This window comes from Eretmochelys imbricata, chromosome 1 (assembly GCF_965152235.1).
Source record: "Eretmochelys imbricata isolate rEreImb1 chromosome 1, rEreImb1.hap1, whole genome shotgun sequence".
Taxonomy (NCBI): domain Eukaryota; kingdom Metazoa; phylum Chordata; order Testudines; family Cheloniidae; genus Eretmochelys; species Eretmochelys imbricata.
The window spans coordinates 168,091,397-168,117,132 of record NC_135572.1 but is presented as its reverse complement, the minus strand read 5'-3'; the positions used below and the strand labels follow the sequence as shown (position 1 = coordinate 168,117,132).

At 40.7% G+C, this 25,736-nt stretch overlaps 1 protein-coding gene across 10 annotated transcripts in view; it reads left to right on the top strand.

The window, feature by feature from the left end:
* BACH1 (BTB domain and CNC homolog 1) overlaps positions 1-23,609 on the top strand; it is a 43,798-nt gene extending 20,189 nt beyond the window's left edge. For all 10 annotated transcript variants that reach the window (XM_077819536.1, XM_077819482.1, XM_077819509.1 and 7 more), the window contains 3 exons: positions 1,786-3,171; positions 5,587-5,793; positions 20,571-23,609. In XM_077819536.1, coding sequence (XP_077675662.1) covers positions 1,786-3,171; positions 5,587-5,793; positions 20,571-21,029 — 2,052 coding nt within the window. In that variant the 3' untranslated portion in view covers positions 21,030-23,609. The remainder of the gene's footprint in view (positions 1-1,785; positions 3,172-5,586; positions 5,794-20,570) is intronic.
* The last annotated feature ends 2,127 nt before the right edge of the window (positions 23,610-25,736 follow it).

Here is a 25,736-nt window from a genome sequence, read left to right as displayed (position 1 = left end):
CAAATTATGTCTTTAAAAAGCTGTAAATGAAATTAATATTGCTTGCTTGCAGGATTGTAGCTTCTGTTTGAAAAATATTTTGTGCAGCACAGAAGTTACATTCTCATGTTCCCCAAGCTGGTGTGGGCTTCAAATGCTGCTGAAGATATTGTAGATCACTGTGCTTTGTGTGTGAGAAGGGAATACTTTGGATTATTGGAATACATTATATTATTCACCATTTCAGTTCGTATATGCAGTGTGCTCTGTTAGCACTCAACAAATCAGGTCACTAGTTAGATTTAATTATTTGCCACTAATGCATATATGTTTGGGATTTGAAGATAAGAAGGTTGACATCCTCTTTTCCCTTTTGGTTTTACAAGTGTTTGAAGCTAAGTTAGTGTGCTGATTATAAACAGTGCCACGTGCAAACTGTCTTGTACACTGTCTTCAGAGCATGCTCCAAAATAGTTAGAAACTTCACAAGATGTTTCAGGATTCCTCTAAAATCTATATCACCATGTGTTTGGAACACTCTGCAGCATACCGTTATGATTGTTTTAAAATAGTCGTCCCAATCACATTGTAGAGTATAATAGAACCTGATTTTATTCGCTGTCAGGGTCCGCCACCTTTAAGTTGAGTAGTACTTTACTCTGCAAGTAGTTCCTTTGATTTCAGTGAATCTGTTCATGGCATAAGTTAATACTAAACATGAAGGGTTCGTAGAAGGAAGCGGAATCTCTCCCTAAACCTTTATGGAAGTAAGAGTATGAGATTGGCGTTAAAACTGAAGAGAACAAATTTCTTGGACTCTTTTGGGGGGTATTCAGTGAGTATTGTATTGCTCTGTGAGATGATTCAGATCCCTAGCAGAAATAGGGCTTATAGTAATAGGGTGTGGAGCTTTCAGAAATCGACCTGATTCCAGTGAGTCATTAAACTAAGAGTAATTTGTCAGTTTGCTATCTGTTCAGACAGAAATCAAATTCCCTTTTAATGGGAGGAACTGGGGATGGAGGGTGTACCCTGTACTAAAGGAGTAAATAACCAGTTATGACCAAATTACTATTATTGACTGATATCAGAATCCGTAACACATTAGACTGTGAATGAATAATGGTGGCTGCATTTAAAAAGGAGTGTGTTAGATGTCAGGAGTATAGTGACTTTGCCAGTAAATTATCCTGGAGTACCTTGCGTTTTGAAAGGAAACCTGAAAATATAATCCTGCTTTTGCATCTGTTTACTGCTCTTCAGTGAACAGTGATACTTTAATCTTTGAGGAATAGTAATATACTGGAATTTATCAATTTCTTTAACACTGTGAAGTAGAACGCTACTATAAAAGGGTCACAATAAAATCCTGTCATATCAAAGATGGATTTTTAAGGGAAGTTGGCTAGATATAAGTGTTAGTTAATTTCTTTTTAAGGAAAACGACCTTCTCTCCTCTCCTCATTTCTGCTCACCATTTCCCCACAGGACTGGATCTGTTTGTTCATTAATTCCTGTTTGACGTGACCGAGCAGGGAATGTTCCTGTGATAGGAGCCCCCATTTGCTGTCTTAAGCCCAGGTAGACCAGACGCCAAATCTTTGTCAGCAAACAGTTGTAGGACCAGGATAAGTAGCTCGCATGTCATTGGGCAGGGAAGATTTGAGTCCGTTTCATATTGACCTCTTATATAAGAGAGACAAGACTGTGGTTTGTGTCAAGTGTCAGCCTTACAAGAAATGGGCCATACTAACATGTTTGTTCTTTCTTCTTTTTTAAAAAAAAAAAAAAAAAAAACCCAAACAGGTGACACTTAAAGGATTTGCTCCTTTGCTTCAGTTTGCATATACTGCCAAACTTATTTTAAATAAAGACAATGTGTCTGAAGTTTGCAAGTGTGCAAAATTTTTGGGAGTACATAACATTGAAGAATCTTGCTTCCAGTTTCTCAAATTCAAGTTTTTGGACTGTAAAGCAGACCAGCAGGAATGCCCTAGAAAGAAATGTTGTACCTCACGCTGTGAGAAAGCAAACGTTAACGTTGCCCTTGTGGATGATGGGGGCCTAGAAATAGATGACGAAGTGGAGGAATTGTTGGAAACTGAATACACTGCAACTCCTAATTCAAAGCTCAGCAAAGGTGAAGAAAATGCAAAAGTATCTCCTCATCTCCAAGATAATACCAATCAAACATGCGATCCTGCATATTTAGAAAAAGATAATGTTTCTGGCTTGTTTTCCCTATGCCCAAAATATAGGAAGTTCCAGAAAGCTTTTGGGAGTGACAAAGTCCATACTGCAGAGATTGGTTCCAGTATTAAAGATGATCAGGTAACATCAGCTACATCCATTCATCAGAGTGAATCATTTAATGATGCCATACAAAAAGCTCAGGAGTGCACAGCTGTGCAGATGGTCTCACAATGTGAAGAGACTCAGGTAGAAATGAAAGAGGGGGAGAAAGAAGAGGAATTGAAGAGAGAATCTGTGTCTCAGAGTATCTCATATCCTATGGAGAAAACAGATGTTGCTTCTTTTCCCCAAAATTTTTCTGTTGCACCTCATGAACTTTATTCTGCACCTTTTCTAAATGCATATGAGCAATACAGCAACTTGAATTTCAGTAGTATGCAAAACACAGTTGTAGCTGAAAAAACTGTGACAGGTACTGTAGTTAGGAATGATAAACCAGTCAGTGAAAATCAAGATGATTCGCTTTTGAAGTCTGATTTGTGCACTCGAGAAGACATAAGCATTACATCAACTAGTGACCGAAGCAGTGTGGAGAGAGAGGTAGCTGAACACCTAGCAAAAGGTTTCTGGAGTGATATTTACAATACAGAGACTGCTTGTCAAATGCGTTTGTCACCTGCAACAGCAAAAGAATGCTCAGAACCAGTATATTCAGGAAAAAAGTCAGAATGCCCATGGTTAGGTATCAGTCTCAGTGAGAGCCCTGAACCTTGTTCTCAAAGAACTTTTACAACTCTGAACTCTGTCAACTGCCCATTTATAAGTAATCTTGGTACTGAAGTATGCTCAAACAGCCCAGAGATAAATAGTGGAGATTATATCCAGGAACCACAACAAGAACAATGTCCATATACTTGTGTGATAAGTTTGGGAGAAGACTCTGAAACTGACACTGAGGGAGACAGTGAGTCATGTTCAGCAAGAGAACAGGAATGTGAGGTGAGGACATTCTGGCTATATTTTTGTTTCCATACATCTGTATGCTCTGTTCTGAAATCTAATTCTAGACCCTCTTAGTTCCAGACAGTTTTCTTGCTTGGTTTCAAAACTCTAGGGGGAAAGTACCATTTTATTTCTCCGTCTAAAATAGTCAAAAAATCTGTTGGGAATACAGCTAGTAATTTTAAATAATTAGGTTGTTAAAGGAGGTTTATTGAAATTCATAATGTCTCTGAAGTGTGTGGAAATGTGCAAGATGAGAGGAGACATGTCGGTTATAGAGCTAATTGCATAATTTTCTAAGGAAAAATTTTCTATCAAATATACAGTTTAGTTAAAATTGAATATTTTGCGTGAACATGTTTGGTTTTGACAAAATTTTCAATGGGGAAAAAACTGAAATGACTTTTCCAGCTGTTTGATATTGAATTGTTTTGACTTAAATACATTTTAAAATATACTGTAAGTGTCAAAATGATTAAGTATTGCCAGAACAAAATGTTTCATATTAAAAACTTTTTGGAATTTTCATTCCACTGGAAACTTTGAAGTCTTGGATTTTGTTGCAATCTGGCGGCAAATATTTTTTTAGAAGGGCGGTGGGGATTGTGGTTTTTGACAAGCTGTACTCTGTATAATTCCAGACTACTTTTATATTGTGCTTGTTTCTGCTGCTTTGGTTATATATTATCTGTCTTCAACTGCAGAAATTGCTTAATGCTTGTTTTTGTGATGAAGTGAAGCACTCCTGTTTTTCCTGTTCTGTTCTTTTCTGTTCTCCCCATCCCTCTCAATGCATTGGTTTTTTGTTCATATGGTAAACTTTTACGTTCAGCTGAATGTCGTAAGTAATCAATTTCCACAGACTATGTAGAAAAAATGGAAATTTATATGATTTTTAGAAATTCTAAAGTTACAATATGATGCTGTCATATAGAACTCTAAAGAAGTGTTTTACCTTTCAGGATTTAAGAACTGATTCAGCCCTCCCAATATAAGCAGTGCACAACTTGCATTGAAAGTAAGGGGGAAGCTACACTAGCTAACTCCAGTGCTGAATGTGTCCTATTCCTTAAATTCATGGAATGGTAAATGGCATTATTGTCTGGAGCAGCATTCCATCCGCTTCTTTAGTGTTAATGATGTCTCTGGTGGTAGTAGTAGAAACCCGTTGAAAGACTCCCTCCCTGCATTCAGTTCTTTAGGTGAAAGTAAGCTGATATTATTGTTGACATTTTTATTTTTTAAGTCTGCATATATTCTCTTTATTGCTTACTTTAAAATATAAATATTGCATTTGAAAAATGAAGATGGCTTTCAGCATGAACCAAGCATTGGTGATAGGCCTTATAATGTTGGTATGTGTGCATATTTGTGGCATCTGCTGTCCCCAGAGGTCAAGCATGCATAGTGTGGGGGAGGCTCAATTCTATATATAATAATAGAAAGTGTTAAGCAACCTAAATACAGGAGTTGCAACCAGTTACCCTTACAATAGAAACAATTTTATACACATTTATAGATGTAAAATATATATGCAATATTATATATTGCTAATGATTTAGGGTGAAATTCAGACTATGCTGGGGGACGCCTCTAGAAGGTCTTAACTCAGGATTTCTCAACCTGTGGTTTGGGACCCAAAATTGGGTTGCCAAAATGTTTCAAAGGGTTGCGTGGTAGCTCCTATGGCTCCTGTCCCACAGGGCTGGCTGGGCACTCAGATTTGGCCTAGCCATGATGACAGGGAGTCTAAGTTGGCCAAATTTGAGTGAGTGGCACTGCAACCTCATGAGCCAGGTCGCAATTTCACAACTCCAGTTTGGTCCAGTCAGGTGGGTGTGGCCAAACCTGAGCAGCACTGCAACGCTGGAGGTTGCAACACTGAGAGCCAAGCCTAGCTAGCCCCACAGCATAGGAGATGCCACTGTGGGCCCGTGGCGGGGCAGGACCCAACCCCATGGGGGGGCCTTGACCCCCAGACTATTTACTGGGTTGTGACAGGACATAAACATTTACAAATGGGTACTGAGCCCAAAAAGGTTGAGAATCGTTGCACTAACTGATACCTGACATGTTGTGATCCACTGCACAAAAGTAAATTTTACTCTTAATTAATATTCTTTTTTGGAAAACCTGAAATTAAATGTGCAAAATCTTTGGATTACATCTACTGGATTCTATCAAGATATCTGTCTGAAATCCCGGGATTTTATCTATGTGACTGTGCAAACGTGATGACATTGCTTTTGCGCCTCTGGTTAATATTGGTGTTCTAGTTCTGCTCATGTTCTTCCAATGAGGTTGCTTTTTGTAAGTGTTTTATTAATTTCGAGAAACCTGTCCAGTTTAGCTAATTTTAATTTTGCTTGTATCAGTTTCCTCCTTGGTTCAAAACTGTATTTTATATTTTAGGTAAAACTGCCATTTAATTCACAAAGGATCATTTCACTTTCTAGAAATGACTTTCAGTCATTTCTGAAAATGCACAAATTGACTCCTGAACAGCTGGATTGTATTCATGATATCCGAAGACGAAGTAAAAATAGAATTGCTGCACAGCGCTGTCGTAAGAGAAAACTTGACTGCATACAGAATCTTGAATCTGAAATTGAAAAACTGGTATGTATAGAAAATTTCTTAATGAGATCTGACTCATCCCTCAAATTAGGTTTTGTTTTTTTGGGTCAGACAGCTTGGTCAAATGTGGAGTAAGTGTGATTTTAGCTGCCTAATGTTAGGCACTCAACTTTGAAAATTTTGTTCACATACAGCACTTTCCTACAGTAATTTAATGTTGCTGTACTGATGCTATATTAAATAAAATATTAGGCACTCTATAGATCAAAACAGGGTATATTGTCTTTAAAATTACAGGTCTAAATAGACACTATATAGCTGGGTAGCACCAAAACCGAAAGCCTTGTTGGTACCGTAACTTTTGTTTGGATTTGTAATTCATATTTTCTGTAATCTGTTTTAATGTTTCTTTGGGAGGGGTAGAAATTGTTTATAGGCTTCCTTGAAGAAGCATGTTTATTTAAAAGATTTAAAAAATCAAACTACAGAATGACTTTTTTTTTCTTTTGTCCCATGACTCCACAGACAAGGACATATGTATTCCCATGTAGTTAGTTACTTCCTGAAACAGTGATTCACAGTCTGTGTAATGAAGTTGCTGAGAATTTTTATATGGAATAATTTGTAAGTTGTGATACTCCTTACTATAGCTAGTTTTTTTTTTTTTTGTCCCCTGGGGGGTCTGCTCTCACACCATAAAGATCAGCTAACAGCACATGTCTAGGCTCCACTGTGTCAACTGACATCCCAACCTTGAGTAGCACACAGCTTGGACATATACTGTGAGTTGAGCTTTGTGGTGTGAGAGCCGACACTTAGCTTGGGCTGGAGAGATGCTTCTTGAGTTTTGTGTGTCATAAACATGAGCTTCCCTTGTAGTAAGCAGTATTTAAGACTACTGGAGGAGCGAGAGTGGTAAGGTGGGTCTCAAAACAGTGAGCAGCTTCTTATCTGCAGTAGTAAGTTGCAGTAACAAGTTAGTGTTTGTTTCCTATAAATCCATTGTAGTAGTCTGATGGCCTCAGATTAAGTACTGATGTAGGAGGCCACTATTAGTTCAGTGCATGGCTGCTCTGCTCCCTTCCCAGGACAAATAAACATTCTACTCTTGTCAACTTGGAAAAAACTGTGTAGGGTGATAGGCTTGTTCTTTTCCCTTCAGTTCTGACTTCAAATTGAAAAAGTAATAGATATTTTTCAGTTTCACTTGCCATATCTTGAAAAAGATAGACTAAAAGGAAAAGGCCATTGAAACTTTAATGTTCATATAAATATTTAAATTAAGCCCTAATGTAGACTAATTTACAATAAGCAAGCAGTGTTTGCCTGAAATATCCCCACCTTTTTAGCTGGTTGACCTTAGGCAGGTGACCTGTTACCCTATTAAATATAAGGGAGGTAAGAGAGAATCCAGAGTGTGGACTTTGAATTGTTTGAGGGAGGAATGCTGGTAGCAGCCAAACCTGGAAAGAAGTTTTGAGGTGATTGTTGTAACCTAAATGATCTGTTAATCAAGCCAAATCTCAGAAAGATGCTGAACTTGGCCTACATGTTCTGTGTTTGTTAGAATAATTTAGGAAAGGCAGCCACTCACAAAATACTTGAGATATGTCTGGCAAAGCAGGCACTGAATATTTGCCATAATGTCACTGCAAGTCAATATAGAGCTAATAGCGTACACAGCTAGTGTTTGCTTTTGTAAATGGACTTAATCTTACTCAAGGACATATCTATTACACAGTGTTTTTGTAAAATAGCATTGTATTTACTTGAAATACCTTAAGCAGAAGAAACAATTAAATGTAAACTAAACTATATACAAAACTGATTGGATGATTTTACTAACTTTCTTACCTAGATATAATAAAATCTGAACTGAGAGTAGATGTTTGGTCTCTTTTCAGTTGCCCATATATTTTCCTCTTAAAGGGTAATATTGATTTAATGCAGTAATTGCATTTAAGCATAGGAGACCTAAAGGTCTCGCAGCAAGAAAATCAATGTGAGTACAACTTATCTTCATTTCCTCATATTTCAGTTTTTTGTTTCTTTGAATAGTGTCCATATGGGTGGCTCCCCTTCAGGTGCTGGTGAATCCCACCTGGCCTTGATCAGAGATTTCTGGTAGCAGTACTCATTCGGACTGCACATGCACCAACATGTTGTCATGCCTTTCACCAAGGGTATATAGGGCTGTACAGGCAAACCACCCTCAGTTTCTTCTTAATTACCTCTGACTGAGATGGAGTGTCAGCATGCCTGCTTCACTATTGATAAGCTTATTATTATTTTTCTCATCCTTCACCTAATTCCTTGGTAGCTAAGATGTAAATGAACATGACAGATGGCAGCATGCTAAACTGAACACTTACAACAAAGATAAAAAACTCCTTGATCTTTTTGGCTGTAAGGCTTGCTCATCTGTGACCCTACAGTTCAGGATCACAAATTATCAAGCCATTATTGCAAAATATGATCGTATCAGTCATTCAACGTTCATGTCATTCATTGAACATCTTCCAGTAGAATATTGTGATCACTTCCAGGCCAGCATAGCCAAGGGTCAGCTTATGCGCAGTTCACTTCGTCTATGCTGTCATGATGCATCTACCATGTTGGCTTCAACTCTCTGGATTTCCTAGGATGGTCCAGAATACTGTTGAAGATCTCTCCTTCGATGGACTGAAGCTCTTCTCTGAGACAACTGATGACTTGCCATACATGTCGAAAGATTCGGAGATCTGTACATCTGCAAACAAATGAAGATTTAGCAAATGCAGTGATCCCACCCTGCCCAACTTTAGGAGTTCTGCAGATGTGCCAAGCCTCCTGGGAAGAGGCTAGGCTTCATAAGAGACCACCCACTACATCTGCTTTGGCCACTCAACTATCTTCATCACTGAAATGTCAATTTGATGGACTAGTCTACACTCTGGAACAGTGCTGTTTTTTGATCCTTCAGTTATGCCAGTTTACCTGCTTTCCTTCCTTTGGTAACAGTCTCTCTTGATTTTAACCAGCATAGGACGGGATTACATCAAACAAACTGGAGTTGGAGATTATAACATCCGATTACTCCATCTAGAGTACATCTATCACTAAACCCACCCCCTTTCCCTATCCCTTCTCAGGGACCCCTTGCACAAATACTTGCTGAGACAAGAAATCATCTCCCTCCTTTGGTTAGGAGTGATAGAACCAGTTCTACCTCAGCACAGGTGAAGGGTATTTTATGGTCCTAAAAATAATGAGGGATGCGGGAGTGGAGACTGCTAAACATTTTTGTCAAGGCATAAAAGTTCAGGATGGTGATTCTGGCAGCTCTGATTCCATCAGAGGATTGGTTTTCAGCCCTCAACCTCCAGGACACCTATTTCCCTATTGCAGTTCATCCATCTCACAAGAGATTCCTTTGATTTATAATGGGTCAAGACCCTTTCCAGCATCAGATTCTTCCTTTCGGTCCTTCCTTGGCTCCAAGGGTATTCTCCAAGGTGTTGGAAGTTATCACTGCCTACCTTCCTCGGCTGGAGACAATAGCTTTTCCATATCTTGTTGATTGACTGATCAAAGGCTGATCTTACAATGAAGTTTTCAGCTGTAAAGACAGCACTGTCCCTGTTTCTCAGGTTAGCTCAGCATCCAGCTCAACATCAAAGTCCACTTTGGCACCAGTACTAAAAGGTTAGCGTTCATAAGAGCTTCCTTAAATGCTGTAACAATCAGACAGGAACAGGTTCATGACTCTCTCAAATCTAGTGGAAGAGATTCAAATAAGCCCAGAGACATCCACAAGCAATTGTATTCAGTTACTGGGACACGTGGCAGCTTGTGCCTTGTGACACAGCGTGTCAGATTATATCTCCACTACTTCCAGGGGTGGACCAGAACAATTTATACTCCAGACAGATCAGTCTAGACAGACTGGTGTTGGTCCCTCAAAAAGATGGGACTCCCTCAGTTGGTGGAAGGATCCCCACAACATCTGTGTAGGTGTTTCGTTGGTTCAGCATCCTCCAATCATTACCATAACAGATGAGTCTTCTCGGATGGGAAGCACACTTGGAGATGCACAGCATTCAGAGCAGGTAGTCAACACAAGCAGCTCATTTACACATCAACCTCCTGGAGCTGAAGGCGGTCAGGAATGGTTGCTTATACTTTCTGCCATTAATCAAGAGCACATCCATCAAAATCATGACAGGCATTGTAGTCTGCATATTGTACATCAACCAGCAAAGAGGGGGAGCAGAGATTTTGTTCTGGATCGTGGTCTATAGCCACTACCGCTATGAGCTAGCAAAAGTGCCACCACTAATAGTCAAGGCGCACTCAGCTAGAGGGCAAGCATCATCAGCGGCCTTCCTGACTCGGGTGCCAATCCAAGAGATCTGTAGAGCTGCTACCTGGTCATCCGACCACACGTTAATGTCCCATTATGCACTTACCCAACAGACCGGGGACAATGTTGGCTTTGGCAGAGCAGTGCTGCACGCTGCAAGACCATGAACTCTGAGCCCACCTCCACTGACACTACTTGTGAGTCACCTAGAATGGAATCGATACGAGCAAGCACTCGAAGAAAAAATGATTACCTACCTTTTGTAACTGTTATTCTTCGAGATGTGTTGCCTCATGTCCATTCCATAACAGCCCTCCTGCCTGCCCCTCTGTCGGAGTTGCTGGCAAGAAGGAATTGAGAGGGCGTAGGGCTGGCGAAGCCTGATATACTGACTTATGAGCGCGGCACTCGTGGGGGCGCTCAACGGATACCGCTAAAGCAAAAATCTTTGATCGTGCATGGGCATGTGCACACCTAGAATGGAATGGAATGGACATGAGCAACACATCTCAGAGAACAAGAGTTGCGAAAAGGTAGGTAACCATTTTTTATTGCATTTGCCAGAAAAGTAGGGGAAATAGGGATGTTAACAGGGGACACCTTCCCTTTGTTATAGTATTCTTCAAGGACAAAGTATCGTTACAACCACATGTGAAATGTTTACCTCCAAGCTATTGTCTGAATTTCATCTCAACCAAGTTATCCATTTCCTGTCTTTTTTTCCCCCAAAGCCACTTACGAAAGGCAGAGTCCTGACTAGTCTTACCTTGGATGTCAGGAGGGTGTTAGCCTTCTGTGACAGGTTGGATCACAGAAACCCCCAACCGATGTGCCAAGACTACTTCTGCCCCTGCCTTCCCTGCCAGCTTGGGACTCCAGAACTCTGCCTGGCTGTGCCAGACACACTTGCCGGCCACAAACACAGACCCAGGTCTGAACAACGTCCCACAAACTGCAAGCTTAACTGAGAGCAGCTTACAGAAGTATGCCTGTCTTTAACACTCAGATTCCAACTCCCAATGGGATCCAAACCCCAAATAAATCCATTTTACCTTGTATAAAGCTGATACAAGGTAAACTCATAAGTTGCTCGCCCTCTACAACGCTGATAGAGATGCACAGCTGTTTGCCCCCCCCTCCCCCCAGTATTAATACATACCCTGGGTTAATTAATAAGTAAAAAGTGATTTTATTAAAGAAAGAAAGTTGGATTTAAGTGATTCCAAGTAGTAACAGACAGAACCAAGTGAATTATCAAGCAAAATAAAATAAAACATGCAAGTCTGAGTCTAGTACAGTAATAAAACTGAATCCAGATAAAATCCTCACCCAGTAAACTTCCTTTTACAGACTAGTCTCCTTCTAGTCTGGGTCCAGCAATCACTCACACCCCCTGTAGTTACTGTCCTTTGTTCCAGTTTCTTTCAGGTATCCTTGTGGGTGGAGAGGCTCTCTTTAGCCAGCTGAAGACAAAATGGAGGGGTCTCCCAGGGGTTTAATAGATTTTTTCTTGTGGGTGGAGACCCCCTCCTCTCTCCTATGCAAACTCCATCTACAAAATGGAGTTTTGGAGTCACCTGGGCAGTCACATGTCCATGCATGACTGAGTTCCTTACCAGCCAAGCCACATTCCTGGAAAAGCCCAGATGTGGATTGGTGTCTCCAAGTTCATTGTTGGCTTAAGGGTTTCTTGATAGGGCACTTACTGAGAATAATCTTTTCTCATGAAGCTGACCAACTGCTTCACTAAAACCTTAGAATCAAACAAGTATGCAGCCAATATTCATAACTTCGAATACAAAAATGATACATGCATACAAATAGGATTAATAGATTCAGTAGATCATAACTTTTACCGAGATATGTTACATGGCATATGTAGTAGCATAAAACACATTCTAGTTATGTCATATATACGTTCATAAGTATGTTTCCATAAAAATGCCTTCTATTGTCACACCTTCTGTTTGGACAGAACCAAATCATTCAGAAAGTCTTCTAGATTGTTTGTCTCTACTTCTGAAAGGTCTGTAGGGTCTGCAATGTCCAGAGGCTTTCAAGGTGGATTTCTAGTTGTATTTATCAATCTTCCAGTTTATACAACCTCTTCTTATGGTGTTGGCCCATTCCACAAGGCCTCTCTCTACTTCTGTCATTACTCAAATGTGTTCCTGTTCTGGAGATTTGCAAAGCTGCACCTTCATCTTCAGTACATACCTTTTCCAAACTTTGTGATAGTTCATTCTTCTAAATCAGATGCATCCCTTGGAAATAGTCTTGTCTTTACTCATGGATTTGGCTCTGAAGCTCCCTCCTCCAGTTGTGAGGACTGCTCGATAGTCACCTGAATTTGAGTACGCATAGGGACACTACTCAAAGAAATAGTTACTCAGCTTGTGCAGTAACTGCAGCTGTTCGAGATGAGTCCCTATGGGTGCTCCTCTACCCATGTCCTTCCCCTTTGTTTAAGAGTTTCTTCGGTGGGACTTTGTGATGGAGAAGGAAGTTAAGGTAGCTCACCCTCAAATGTAGGGTACATGCTCAGGCCAAACAGGTACTGCTACCAGAAATCTTTGTTCAAGGTCGCCCAGGGCACTTGCACACCTGAAGTGCAGCTCCCATAAGGGGACACATCTGGAACTCTATTACTATACAAGATGAATAAACTCTCCTTATGACCCCCCTTTTTTTTTAATCTTTTAAACATACTGAAAAAAACAAACTCCATCATGACAAATATTGACACCCCTATAGGTCACCAGCAGGGTTGGAACCTTTAAATCCACTGCACGGACCTCTCCTATTTGAATTAAGGAAGTAACTGATCGCAGTATTAGGTTGTCATCCTCTGTGTAAACCAGCAGTAGAGGAGATTGAGACACATGCACTTTGTCAAAGGGTTTCATAGATATTTGCTAATAGCAGAGTAATGATGAGTCTTGGAAATCTTGAGTTTCATTCCAGATGCTGAAGGGGAGTATTCTGTAGTGGTCACACTCTTCTGCATCATCCCCTCCAACATAACACTTTCCCAGTCCTGTATCTTCTCCACCCCTTATCCCAATTTGTTCCTTCGCCTTCCCACCCACAGTCCAGCTCTTGTCTGTGTTCAAGTCAGGCACATTCCTTTTCTGTGCTGCCTCGGTGGCACAAGTAGAAGGTTCATTAAGAGCAAAGGCCAATCTCCCTGCTTTCAGTTTCAGTGCCTGTTCTGTAGCTTCTGGGAGCTGTAGTTTCAGGGAAAGTCCTGCTGAGACCTTGTAACTCTGGGCTGGAGTCTGGCACTGTATTATGCAATGGGAGTTAAGTCCTGACTAGATTTCTTTATTACTGACAAGAAGGTCCATTGTGTCCAGCTCTGCTTCAGGGTCAGATGTAACCCATCGTCACTGGCAAATTCTCCTTTCTTGGATTGGAATTAGGAGTTCCTCTGGGTTCCCCCTGCCTCCACTGGTTCAGGAGATCTATCTGCAGGTCAGTCAGTATGGAGTCAGCAAGTTAAAACTGCCAAGGCCTGGTCAGGGCTATTATCTTCAAAACCCCTATGTCTGTTTGCCCCACTTTCCAATTTGCTGAATCTTTTGTCTTCAGGTGGGGTAAAACAATCCATCTGAGCCTCAATATTCTCAGGTTGACATCTTAACTACTTGATTGTCAAAATGCTTGATGAGAACAAATTCTTCAGAAGTCTGGTGGCTGCTACTGAAAAATAGGAATTTTTTGACTAAATTAATCTCTTGCTTTGAACATTATCTATTGACACTTTGAACTCTACCAGGCTATATGGGTTGTGATTTCAGCTTCCATCCTCCTACTTGGGACAACAGTCCTGACTCGTTTTATAATCAAGTTTTGTGAAAGTTGCTCCATGTTCCACTGGGGGCATTGCATGAAGTACTGGCCCAGCCATCAAAGCAAAGCAAAGGAAATTAAATTTCTTCTAAGCGATGTGCTTGGCTATGTTGTGGGTACCGTGGGGCAGATATATTTGTTTAGCTGCCCTTGGGATTTTCCCCTCTGTGTGTGTGTGTTTTTGCTTTGGGGTCAGTCTTGTGTTGCAGAGCTCCTGGAACCTCTGGTCTGCTGTCTTTCAAGGTGGTATCTGTACCATGTGTGACAGATGTGAGATCTTGGAAGCATGGATACTTCACAAACCTGTTACACTGTGATGGCCCAACATGGCCAAGGGATTAGGCATAAACTTTTGAATCTATAAATGTGGTGTGTGTCTTTTGTGAACTGGGGATTGTATTGTAGCTTTATGGAGAGGGTTACTGTGCTATCCCCCAGGAACTAAAATCAGTTGTGGGGGGTTTAACAGCAGATCCCAGGACAGGTAAACCACTCCAGAGAAGTATAAATACCTGGGGTGGAATTACATATATGGATTCAGACTGGGTTCAAGAGGTCCAGGAGATGAAGAAAGGACTTTTTGTAGGAACAGTCTTTCTAACCCGGCTGAGTGGCCCTCGTTTTGATCCAGAAGCTGACATGAGATTGTAACTTAGAGGACAAAACCACTTTGGAAGGTTTTGAAGGATTGGAACCTGCCAGGGTCTCCATGTGGAAGATGGGTGACACCTGCTAAGCTTAGTATGTATGTAGATTGCTTATTTTATTATATGTTATCTCTGCAGTGAACCGTGAAAGCTGGCTCATCACAGGCTTTGACAATGTCTCCCATTAAGAGAGCGAGCCGTAGGTGCTGAAAAAAGGACAGAACTGCTGGGATAGTCGTAGTGAATTTCAGGAAGAATGCAAACCTAAATCCCTTGTCTGGAGGAAGAGGGATGTGGATCCTCACCTATGGAAAGGGGATGGCTGTGGTCTGAGACCTAAAGCGGGTAGAGGTGCAGTTAACCTCAGATGTGCAATATTATACCGCTGTGAAAGAGGGCATTCTTCATACCCATAGCTACAGCTCACAGAGTTTGGAGATGGCCAATCCTCTATAATATTGTAGACTGTGTGGGAAATGTGACATGGTTGGTGTCCTCATCCCCAGTTCCATTTTGCGCGGGCTAGCCTGTGTGTTTTCCCCAACACTTGCCAGTGTAGCATTCAGCTAATACAATGATAGCATCCATTGTATGCCTTCATGCTGTCTCTTTCACAGAATTTGCAAAACTCTTCTTGAAAACTCTGTATGTAGTTTGAAGTAAAAATTTTGTTCCTTGCTGAAGTATGATCTGGGAGAAGGGAAGTGAAATTGCAGTTATTTCATGTCCTGCAATCCTAACCTAAAGTATATTTTGGTAGTCTTGCCATCCTTAGAACTCCTCAGCCACCTTCCAAGGGGGGCTTATACCGTTAGCTAATCTCCAACCAGTGGGCATATGCAGAGGCCATGCGAATAAGAGGATGCTTTCCAGTAACTGTACTTGAGGAATGGTGCCTCTGTGTATTCATGCTCCCAACCCACTTTCCTCATTTTGGTCTTGGGCTAAGGTTTCCAAAATTAGGGAAGGAACTGAGATGTGGTTGGGGCCACCACCTCTTGTACGCTTGGGATTCTGCAGGAAAGGAAAGGGTGAGTATTCCCAGCAGACTTTTATCTCCAGAAGATTCTGCTGCTCAATACCAGGAGGTGCCAGTTCCACAAGTTTGAATATGGGGATGTGACACTCTGAGCAGTAATTACTGGCAGGTAACCTCAAAATTAATTGGTATTTTTATGTTGGTAATTAAAACTAGTGCTGCTAATTTGGAAGAGCTCCTTCTAACTCAGTTAAAATATTGGTTATGTCCAATAATTAGTATTCACTGTAGATAGAAAAATACCTTAACTGGAAATATTTTTGGGAGATATAGGATTTAGTACTAAGTAACAGGCCACATCAGTTTACCAATACAATATGCAACTAAGTGCCTCAGCATACACAAGATGTGGGTATATTGATTGACTTCAGAAAGGAAGCAGCAGCTCCTGCCAGCCTTGCTTCCCTCTGTTGACTAGTGGAAGTGGGGCAGCAAAGCACTGGTACTGATTAGCTGACGTGGGAAGGACTGGCAGCACCTGCTTCCCTGCAAAGTACCACTAAAGAGTTCATCATTTTTTTTCAGGGAGATAGTAGTGAAGGTTGCTGTTTGAAGCTCTGTTGCAAAAGGAAAGCTTGGAGGAAAGGAGAGAATATGGAAGTAAAACTTTAAAAATATTGTTTATGAATGAAGGAGTCAATGTAGCATAGTGAGCTGGTGGATAAACAGGGTATGTAGTCTAGGGTTTTTTTTTGTTTTTTTGGAGAGAAATTCATTTGTTTAAAGCTGCATCAACCGATTATATTGCACCACTAAGTCTTACGCTTGTTTAATCTACATAGCCCCCTGCCTCTAGCCTACTCCATCTCTACCATCTGGAGAATTCCAGGTTAATCACAACTTGATTTTACTGCCACCTGCTTCATTTAACTTGCTTTTTCCTACTTCTCCACTCTTTCTTCTTATCCTCCTCTGTGTCCTCCCCTCATCCTAATTGTCCCATCAGTCATTCCTTGCCATCTCCATGTCAGTTTCTTGAGCCTCTCCTACCCTGGTAGCCTCCACTTCCACCATCCATCTTAAAAGCCCGTAAACAGTCACAATTTAGTACAAAATGAACAAAACCCCCACAAGCATTGTTAAATTATCTGAGCCCTCCATACCATATGAATATGTACGTAGCTTGAATAAGTGCATTTTCTTTGAGTGCTTGCACATGTTCATTCCACTTTGTGTGTGAGCACAAGTGCACTGAAACCAGAGATTTTTTTCCCACACTGGAACTTGTTGGGGTTGTGCATTTGCCTACTACGCTCTGCTGGGCGAAGGTATCAAGGGTCACAGAGCCCTAAACACCAGTGCTCCCCCTAATTCCTTCTCACTGCCTGTTGTCAGCATTCAGAGCATGTTTGAGCTAGTTATGCTCTTTCCCAATTTCTCTTTAGAGAAAGTTTTTCTAAATGTTGTAGTAGTAGTACATAGGTAGTTTTAGCATAGTTCTAATTAACGGTACATTTAAAAAAAAATTGTTGCGTTTCCTTCTAGCTTTAAGCTCAGTACTGGGGCATGCTTAAATTCCCAGGATTTCTCTGCTATTCTTGCTGTAACAAATCTATGCCAATCAGCAATCCCCACTCACTGTTTAAAGTGTTTGGGAGAAGGGTACGTGAGGCACAAGTGCCCTACCTGTAGGTAGGTTAAGACGAGGATTGAGAAGTTCAGCTTTGACATTTCTTGGTGGAAGCAGCTTTGCATGCATGCACATCCAGAATCCTGCTGCTCAGTACATGGAGATTGACTCTACTGATCTAAGAGCGTACGACTACGCTCAGTGGCATCTCCTCATTGCCATTGTCTATCTCCAGTACTGCACATGCAGCAGAAATAGAGTACTTCGATCTCTTTTAGCTAGAAGAAGCCCTCTTCATCTTCAAGGGCTAGATGATCAACAGAATCACACAAGAAGAAAACCAGTACTAAGGTTAGAGCTAAGCCAGCTCCAGCTAGGTGCTCCCTAATATTCCATTTGTAGTTTAGCAATGTAGAGCCATTGACTCCAGCATACAACGTGTTACTGTCGAGACTGCTTCCATTTCCAGACTTTCTATGATATCGACTTCACCTACGATGCATCTTATGCCCTTGGTACGGATGACTCCTGAAGCATACATGGCAACCAGGACCACTTTTCCCTGTCTGTGCTAGACTCACCATTGATGCAGGATGAAGTTCAGGTACCAATTATTCCTGCTACACAAGCTCTGGTACTGGGGATCTCTTCAACATTTACTTATTCAGCACCATTAGAGACAGAGCACTTCGTGCCATAGTGACCAGAAGCTCTTAACAGAGCAGATGTACAATACCTTCAGCAGGACCGCTGTCCAGTGTTGCATCACATTGGCCCTCAGATTATGCTTACTCTTCAAAGTTAAGGGTGGATTCTTACCTTTGGGGATCCCATCACAGAAGGCCATATGCTTCTTCTCATTTATCCTTGGTCTCAGCACCCTCATTTGTGTAATAGCAGGTCCTAGGTGGGGATACTTTGTGGCTTGGCCCAAGTACCATATCATGTACAGCAGTGGCCCTTTTGGAATCTTTTGGGGTTCCTCCAGACTCTATGCCGTATGTCTGTTACCATGAAGGCAATGTTCTCTACCCAGTACTGATCCAAATACCCACCAAGCAGATGATCTATTTCTCCAGTGCCTGCTTCTTTTGGTACAGCACTTCAGCAGATGGCAGAACAGGTGGACTCTACAGTGCCCCCATTAAACAGTTCCTCATCATTCCCCAATGATGCCACTGTCTCTGAATCATCTTTTCCAGTTCCAGACATTCATAAGATGTACTAGAAACTTAAGAAAAACGTAGCCATCTCTGTTGGGGATACAGGGTCTGCTCAAGTGACTTTACCTGTTAATAAGGTTCCTGTGTTGGAACCTACCAAAATCCTTTTGGCAATCCAACCCCTCCCTCCCTTGTCTGACACTCATTGTCGAAAGGACCGAAGAGGTTCCAAGTTTGTTCCCAGAGATAGGAGTACTTTTATTTGTACCCAGCCACAGGATCTTTGGTAACAATGGCCATGCATAAAAAGGTGAGACAAGGATGATCTAAATCTACTCCCAAAGACAGATTCAAAGAAACTGGATTAGTTTGGGGGAGAGGTTTTATTCATTATCGAGATTACAATTTAGAATTTCAAATCAAGCTCCATGACATCCTCAAACTGTTATGTAATCCAATTTAGACCTAAAGTTGCTAGATAATGCTAAAGAGGACTACAGAGCTCTTGTTAGTGAGGGTAGTAAGAAGTTCATCAATGCACTTTGATCAGTCCTCTTTCGAAGAGGTTTGCTGCATAACCATGCAGAGTGCGCATGTGCTGTCCCAAAATTATCACTGTGGGAGAAAGATCTGCTTTGCCGTGCTAGTGTGCACACGTGACCTGTGTAACACATCTCAAAGAATACCAGAAACTGAACAGGTTTGTAATCATTTTATCTTCTACAATAACCCTTGTCTTCCCTTCAGTCTCCCAGTTTTTGTAAATTCACTCTTGCATTATATATGTAATTACTTTGTAAGCTCTTCAGAGCAGGAACATTCTTTTTTGTGTCTGTCTGACAACCTATTATGCTTATGGATGATCAGTGAATAAATACAATAACCCAAATGTTCAACCGGCATCCTCACTTAATATACTATTTCAGCAGTGTATTTTCTGTACTTAAGTACAGCAACAGAAATAGTACCAGTCTCCTCCTGTCCATTATTACTTCATCCTCTGTTTAAGTTCTCCACAGTTGTTACACCATTCCAGACAGTATTTTGAAACTGTATTGACTGACAGTTTGTCAGAGAGGATATTTTGGTTAGGATTACAGAGTGCTCTGCTTTATCCACCTACGCTCACTACATATTTTCCCCAGTTCCATTTGCACAACAGTCACAAAAGCTATAGAAGTCACCAGTCCTGAAAAGGGAAGTGGCAACGAAGAAGACATACATTCCCCAATTCAGAAACATTTACTACACAAAGTGGAAGGAGAGGTACAATACCACAGAGGTACACAATATGGTGTGAAATCTGGATTTAAACTTCTCTTGGAATACTGGCCTCAGTGAGAGTATAGTGTCTGGTATTAAATGTTTAATTTGTTAACGTAACTACTTTGGTAGATCGCTCCATTTAGCAATTTTATTGATCCTGTAGTAATTGCCTAAAACATGGTATCTTAATTACATGACCATATTGATGACTAATTTTGGCATGCATATGCAATATGTTAAATAAGAATTAGCTTTTTTCACTTGTAGGTTCTGTTTTTCAAGTAAAACCTTAATTTTTCTGCTGTCAAGTTTTGAGATCTTTAAACACTTGTATAAGAATAAATTAAAATTAGTGCTGTCTCACAAATAGCATTTGAGGAATCACTAAGGTGATGGCATAAATTGTACAAGGGTGGAATTCTTCATTTGCAAGGCTTTTTTCATAGTTCAGTCTCCACATGACCACTATTCAGAACTTCTGTAGAGAAATTTGATTATAGATAGAATTGTGCAAAATAGTTCCGATGAAATATGACCTCAGAACTTCATTGTTTGGACTGATCTAAAAGATTAAATTCTAAAAGCCTGAAAAATGTTTTTCAGAAAATGTGAAATTATTTGAGAATGGACGTCTTTCACACATTGTCCTGGCATCACTTTTGAAACTTTAGCATTTTGTTCAGGTGAAAATAGTTTTTATTTAAATGTAAAAAGGTGGAGTTTTGCACAGTTCAAATCAAAATCACCTCTTTGCAAAAAAGCTACACTTGAGTCTGTTGCTTTTTATCATCACTTTAACATGTTATCTTTTTTCCAAGAAAAACAAAATACACATCTATTGGATTCAATATTTGTTTCAGCTTTGGTGAAGAGTAAAACTATACTTTTGATTTCAGAGCACTAAAATGTACAGAGTCAATAACCATGTGTCTTTTTGCAGCAAAATGAAAAGGCGAGCTTGCTAAAGGAGCGAGATCACATTTTGTCAACGTTGGGAGAGACAAAGCAGAATCTGACTGGACTTTGCCAGCAAGTATGTAAGGAAGCGGCATTGAGTCGTGAGCAAATACAGATACTTGCGAAGTATTCCACCTTGGATTGTCCACTTTCACTTTTAATTTCTGAGAGAGAACGAACGGCTCTTGATGGCAAGCCTGTGATCCCATTGTGTATAGAATTACCAAGTGGGCTTTCAGGTGCTGTGTCGGCCAGTGAACAGAGTTCTTGCTATCCATGTGTAAGAGGCACATCTGATACCACTTATAATCAAGTGCAGGAACTCTGTCCAATTTCTATGAAAACATCGGAGAAAACTTTACTTGTGGAACAATGTGGACAGGGTGGTGGTATCACAGATTTCTGTCAGCAGATGACTGACAAATGCACTACAGATGAATAAATCTGTTTTGTGATTGCCAACCTCAAACTTATGGGATTTAAAGTAAGGGTTTTAGCATTATTATAAAATGCCTTAAGTGAAGGGAAAGGCAAAACTTTATATTTTGCAAGTGCATTAACTAGTATCTGTCCATCTACATTACTCAGCAGATCTTTGGCTTTGTTTTATGTAATTTCGGGGCATAATATTTTACATCACTCTAAGAAATGCGTCCATCTCTAAAAGCTTGTACGAGCGCTCAGCCCTTTAGTGCAAATAAATGGGATTACTTATAGTTGGATTAGGATACCAGCATCATGATGACTAGTGGAGTACTAGAACTACTTTCCTGATTTTGTGGCATCTCGACCCCAGATACTTTCAAAAATCTATTCTTGTTGTACAGTGACTTGCTAGCAGATGATCTTATGCTTCCCTGTAAAATGTCTCATATGAGGGTCAGAAAACAAAGTATTTTGAAAGACTAGGATGGCTTATAAATGTTACAGTCATTGGGACCAGTGAGGATGTGTTTGAAAATAACTTTTAATCAGGTTACCTTTATGGGTAAACATAACTTTCAGTGCATTTTCAATGGCTTGTACTTTAATTCTAACCTTTTACAAGTATAAAAAGAAAATGAGCCAGTTGGGTTTTGTTCATTACTTATTTTGTAAGGAATAAACCCAATCTTTAAAATAAGACAAATGTGGGGAGGGGGGGAATAATCCCTGCTGTAGGGTTTTTTTGTTTCGCCTTGTGTTAGAGGCAAATTGCATACAAATATTCCCTCATTGCTTAGCTGCTGTTCTGATACCAGACATTTTAAGTACCGAACCTCACAATAGAAAAAAATTCACTTTGCTGGTTTACATAACAAAACATAGAAGAATCTTGTACAAGCCAATGGAATTCATTTTCTACCTCAGTGTACATTAACTTTTTTATCTTGGTGTGCATGTATGGAAGGTCATCTTTTGCTCCAATTGCGACTGTAAATATTGGCTTTGCAGGTTTATCTTATTTTATGGTGAGACAGAATTTTTGCCTCCAGGATACTAAAACATAACCCTTTCTGATAAGGTGCTTGATTTAAGCTCTCTCTATATAGGTAATTTAGCATTAATAAGATTTATATTATAAAAGTGTATTATGAACCATTGGCCAAATATAAAAGAGTTGACAAATCTCAACAGTACTTCTAATAACCATATGTAATACAAGTAAATACACTACCTCATATCCAGGTGATTTCAAGTTCATTCAGATCTATAGTGATAGATTTGTTTTTTCAAGACGAATTTTTTAGTGTTGCATAGCATTGTGATATACAAGTTTAAAATAACTGAACTTTAGAAAAAAGTACTACTCCAATACAACTTGATGATGTGGGTTCTACTGGTTGTGGGTATCTTTTCCCTTCAGATTATTGAGAGGAGACTTTTTAAATGACTAGCATTTATATTTTGTGACTTTATAATGTATTTACTTATGAAGATCACGTGATGTCTTCTCCAGCAACCCACTAGCCCTCGTATCCCAATGCCCCATGATTAGTCAGTTTTGCCACCACATTTTTCTACTTACATTAACAACTTAGGGCCCTTTATATAACATTCTAAAGTAGGTCATATTCTAAAATGGCATAATACAATGAATTGAGACTAAATCATGGGTTTGCAACTTCATAGTCACATTTTTATCAATAGGAATGATCTATTTGTTAAAGCCCTTTGGTTGGGCTATCTGGGGCTGGCCAGGGTCTTGTGAATATCTAGTGGGCCAAAACGCCAACTGTTGGGACTGGGGGTCAGCAGTGACCACCACTTAAGTCCTAAAGCTAGAATAGCCACCACAGAGGTGTTGTGCTACATTGCTGCCACCTGTTCATAGGTTGGCGTCTGAATTCTATCCCACAAACCCTCAGGATTCCCAGTGCAAAACCAACAGCTCTGGTTTTGTGTGTAGTATGGTGAAATTCATCCTGTGTGCTTAAACTTCAACATTTTCTAATACCAGCCTGGTTTGAAAAGTTTGAGGTAGTTCATTGCCTAACCAGCTGCATCTAAATACATTTTTGATTATTTAATACAATAGACCTACAGGTTGCATGTGGACTTCTATAGGCTACATCATCAACTTGCTAAAGTTAAGAATGAATGGCAATTTTATGATATAGGATTCTCAGGTAAATATTGTTTCAGTTGAAATACTCAATTTTGAACTTGTAAAAATACTTTAAGGCATGTTTAAAAATACCTTTTAAATTTGTTGGACAAGATATTGTAAAGCCTTATCAGTAAAATGGTATACAGCGTGTAAAAAAGTGAAATAATTACAACTGATTTTGTATCTTTCATAATCCAATATTTTCTAAAAATACAATAAAAGCCAATGTCCTTTCTAAAAAGGCTTCCTTTTTATGTACATCTCTTGCAGTGCGAAGCTAATGTTTACTGTTACGTTACTCATTTATTTAGTACTACTAAAATTGATCTCTGGAAACAGTAGCATCATTATTTATACAGTTTACAAACTCCTGAATAATACAATAGCAAATATTACGGAATTGGAATAAAGTTCCCAAAAGTTTGATATTCATTGTGTCCTGTGTTTTGAGGGTTTCCTGTGGACTTTTTAAAATAACTTACGAATTTTGCTATTTGTTGGGGGTGGAGGGAGGAAAAAAGATGACTATCCTTAACTTGTTGAAGAAATTCATTGTTCTTCTTTGAGTGCTGTCCCTGTGGGTGCTCCACTCTAGGTGTCTGTGTGTCTCGGTGCTGTTGATTGGAGATTTTCTGTAGCAGTGCCTGGTCAGGACACAGGCACTCAGTTGGTATCTCCCATCTCGTTGGAATCTTCCTGAGGGCCTGTATCCCGCACCCCCCTCAGTTCCTTCTCAACCGTCTCTTCCCTAAAGATCTGCAGACCAAAGTGGAGGACCTCCCCTATGATAAAGACAAACTGTTTTCCAAAAAAAAAACAAACACCAAACTACTTCACACTATGAAAGATTTTAGAGCAACACTGCACGCCCTGGGTATTCACCCATTTTTTCCCAGGAGACAACGATACCAACCTGACCAAAGACCATGCACACAACAACATTTTCTGCCTCAACCCAAACCATATGACAAATAGGAATCACTCTAGACCCCCTAAGCGCAGACAAAAATCAAGCTTAAGCAACCACCTCCCACTCATCTGGGAATAAACAACAATTTTCAAACGTTGGTCAAGAGTTTGCGTGACCACTCCTTGATTCCACAGCCTACTTACCCATTTGGCCACCGCCTCCAGAGTTTCAAACGTGCAGCGTATTACACAGGATCGCTGGGTCCTCGAAATAGTTCAGTCCGGTTACTCTATCCCATTCATATCCTATTCTCCTACCCTTCCCCATCGCTCTTCAGGGACCCCTCTCACGAGCACCTACTTCGTGTAGAAGTGGCTCACCTTCTCCAGCTAGGTGCAGTGGAACCTGTGCCACTGCAACATTGAGGGAAAGGATTCTACTCCCATTACTTCCTGACCCAGAAAAAGATCGGGGGATGGAGGCCTATATTAGATCTATGCCGACTGAACAAATTCTTGAGGATACAAAAATTCTAGATGGTCATACCGGGCACAATAATTCCTGCCCTGGATCAAGGGGACTGGTTCACAGCCCTCAACCTACAGGACGCTTATTTTCATATATCAATTCATCCAGCTCACAGATGCTTCCTACAATTCGCAGTCAGTCATGACCATTTTCAATACAGTTCTTCCTTTTGGCCTCTCCTCAGCGCCGAGAGTCTTTTCCAAAACTCTAGCCATGGTCGTGGCTCACCTCCACAAACATGGAATCACGCTTTTCCCCTACCTGGACGATTGCCTCAAAGGCAACTCCTATGGTGAGACGCTTCAAGCTACCTGTTCGGCCATCTCCCTCTTTCACAGCCTAGGCCTCCAAATAAACATCCAAAAATCCACTCTGACACCTACACAACAAATTGAGTTCATCAGAGCTCATCTCGACTCAATCCAGAGCAGGGCCTCGCTCCCATATCACAGATTCCTCACTATCATGTAGCTCATATGCACGTGCTCTATTTGTCCCAGGACACAGGCAAGAATCTGTCTACAGCTCCTTGGTCACATGGCAGCCACCACCTTCATGGTCCAGTATGCCAAGCTACACATGAGATGTCTTCAGGGCTGGCTCAATTCCAATTTCAAACCCAACAGACACACCTTAGGGACACTGCTAGCTCCTCCTCCCAATGTTCTAGCTTCCCTACATTGGTGGACAATACCAGAAAACCACTGCACGGGGGTTTCCTTCCAGCAACGATCCCCAATGCTCATGCTCACCACGGACGCTTCCCTAATCAGTTGGGGAGTGCATCTAGGGGGATGCAGGGGACAAGGCCAGTGGTCCGCATCAGAGACGCACCTACCCATAATTCGCTCAGAGCAGTGAAGCAAAAATGCCTGCACTTTCTTCCCCTCATAAAGAACAAATCTTTTCGGGACTTAACAGTCAACATAGCATGTATGTACTACATCAACAGACAAGGGGGAGCCCGATCACATTCCCTTTGCGTGGAAGCCATCTGACTATGGAATTGGTGCATACAACATCAAATACAAATCGTCGCTTCCTACCTACCAGGCTGCCACAACACTACTGCCGGCGCACTCGGCAGACGCTTCTCAACAGAACATGAATGGGAACTGCAT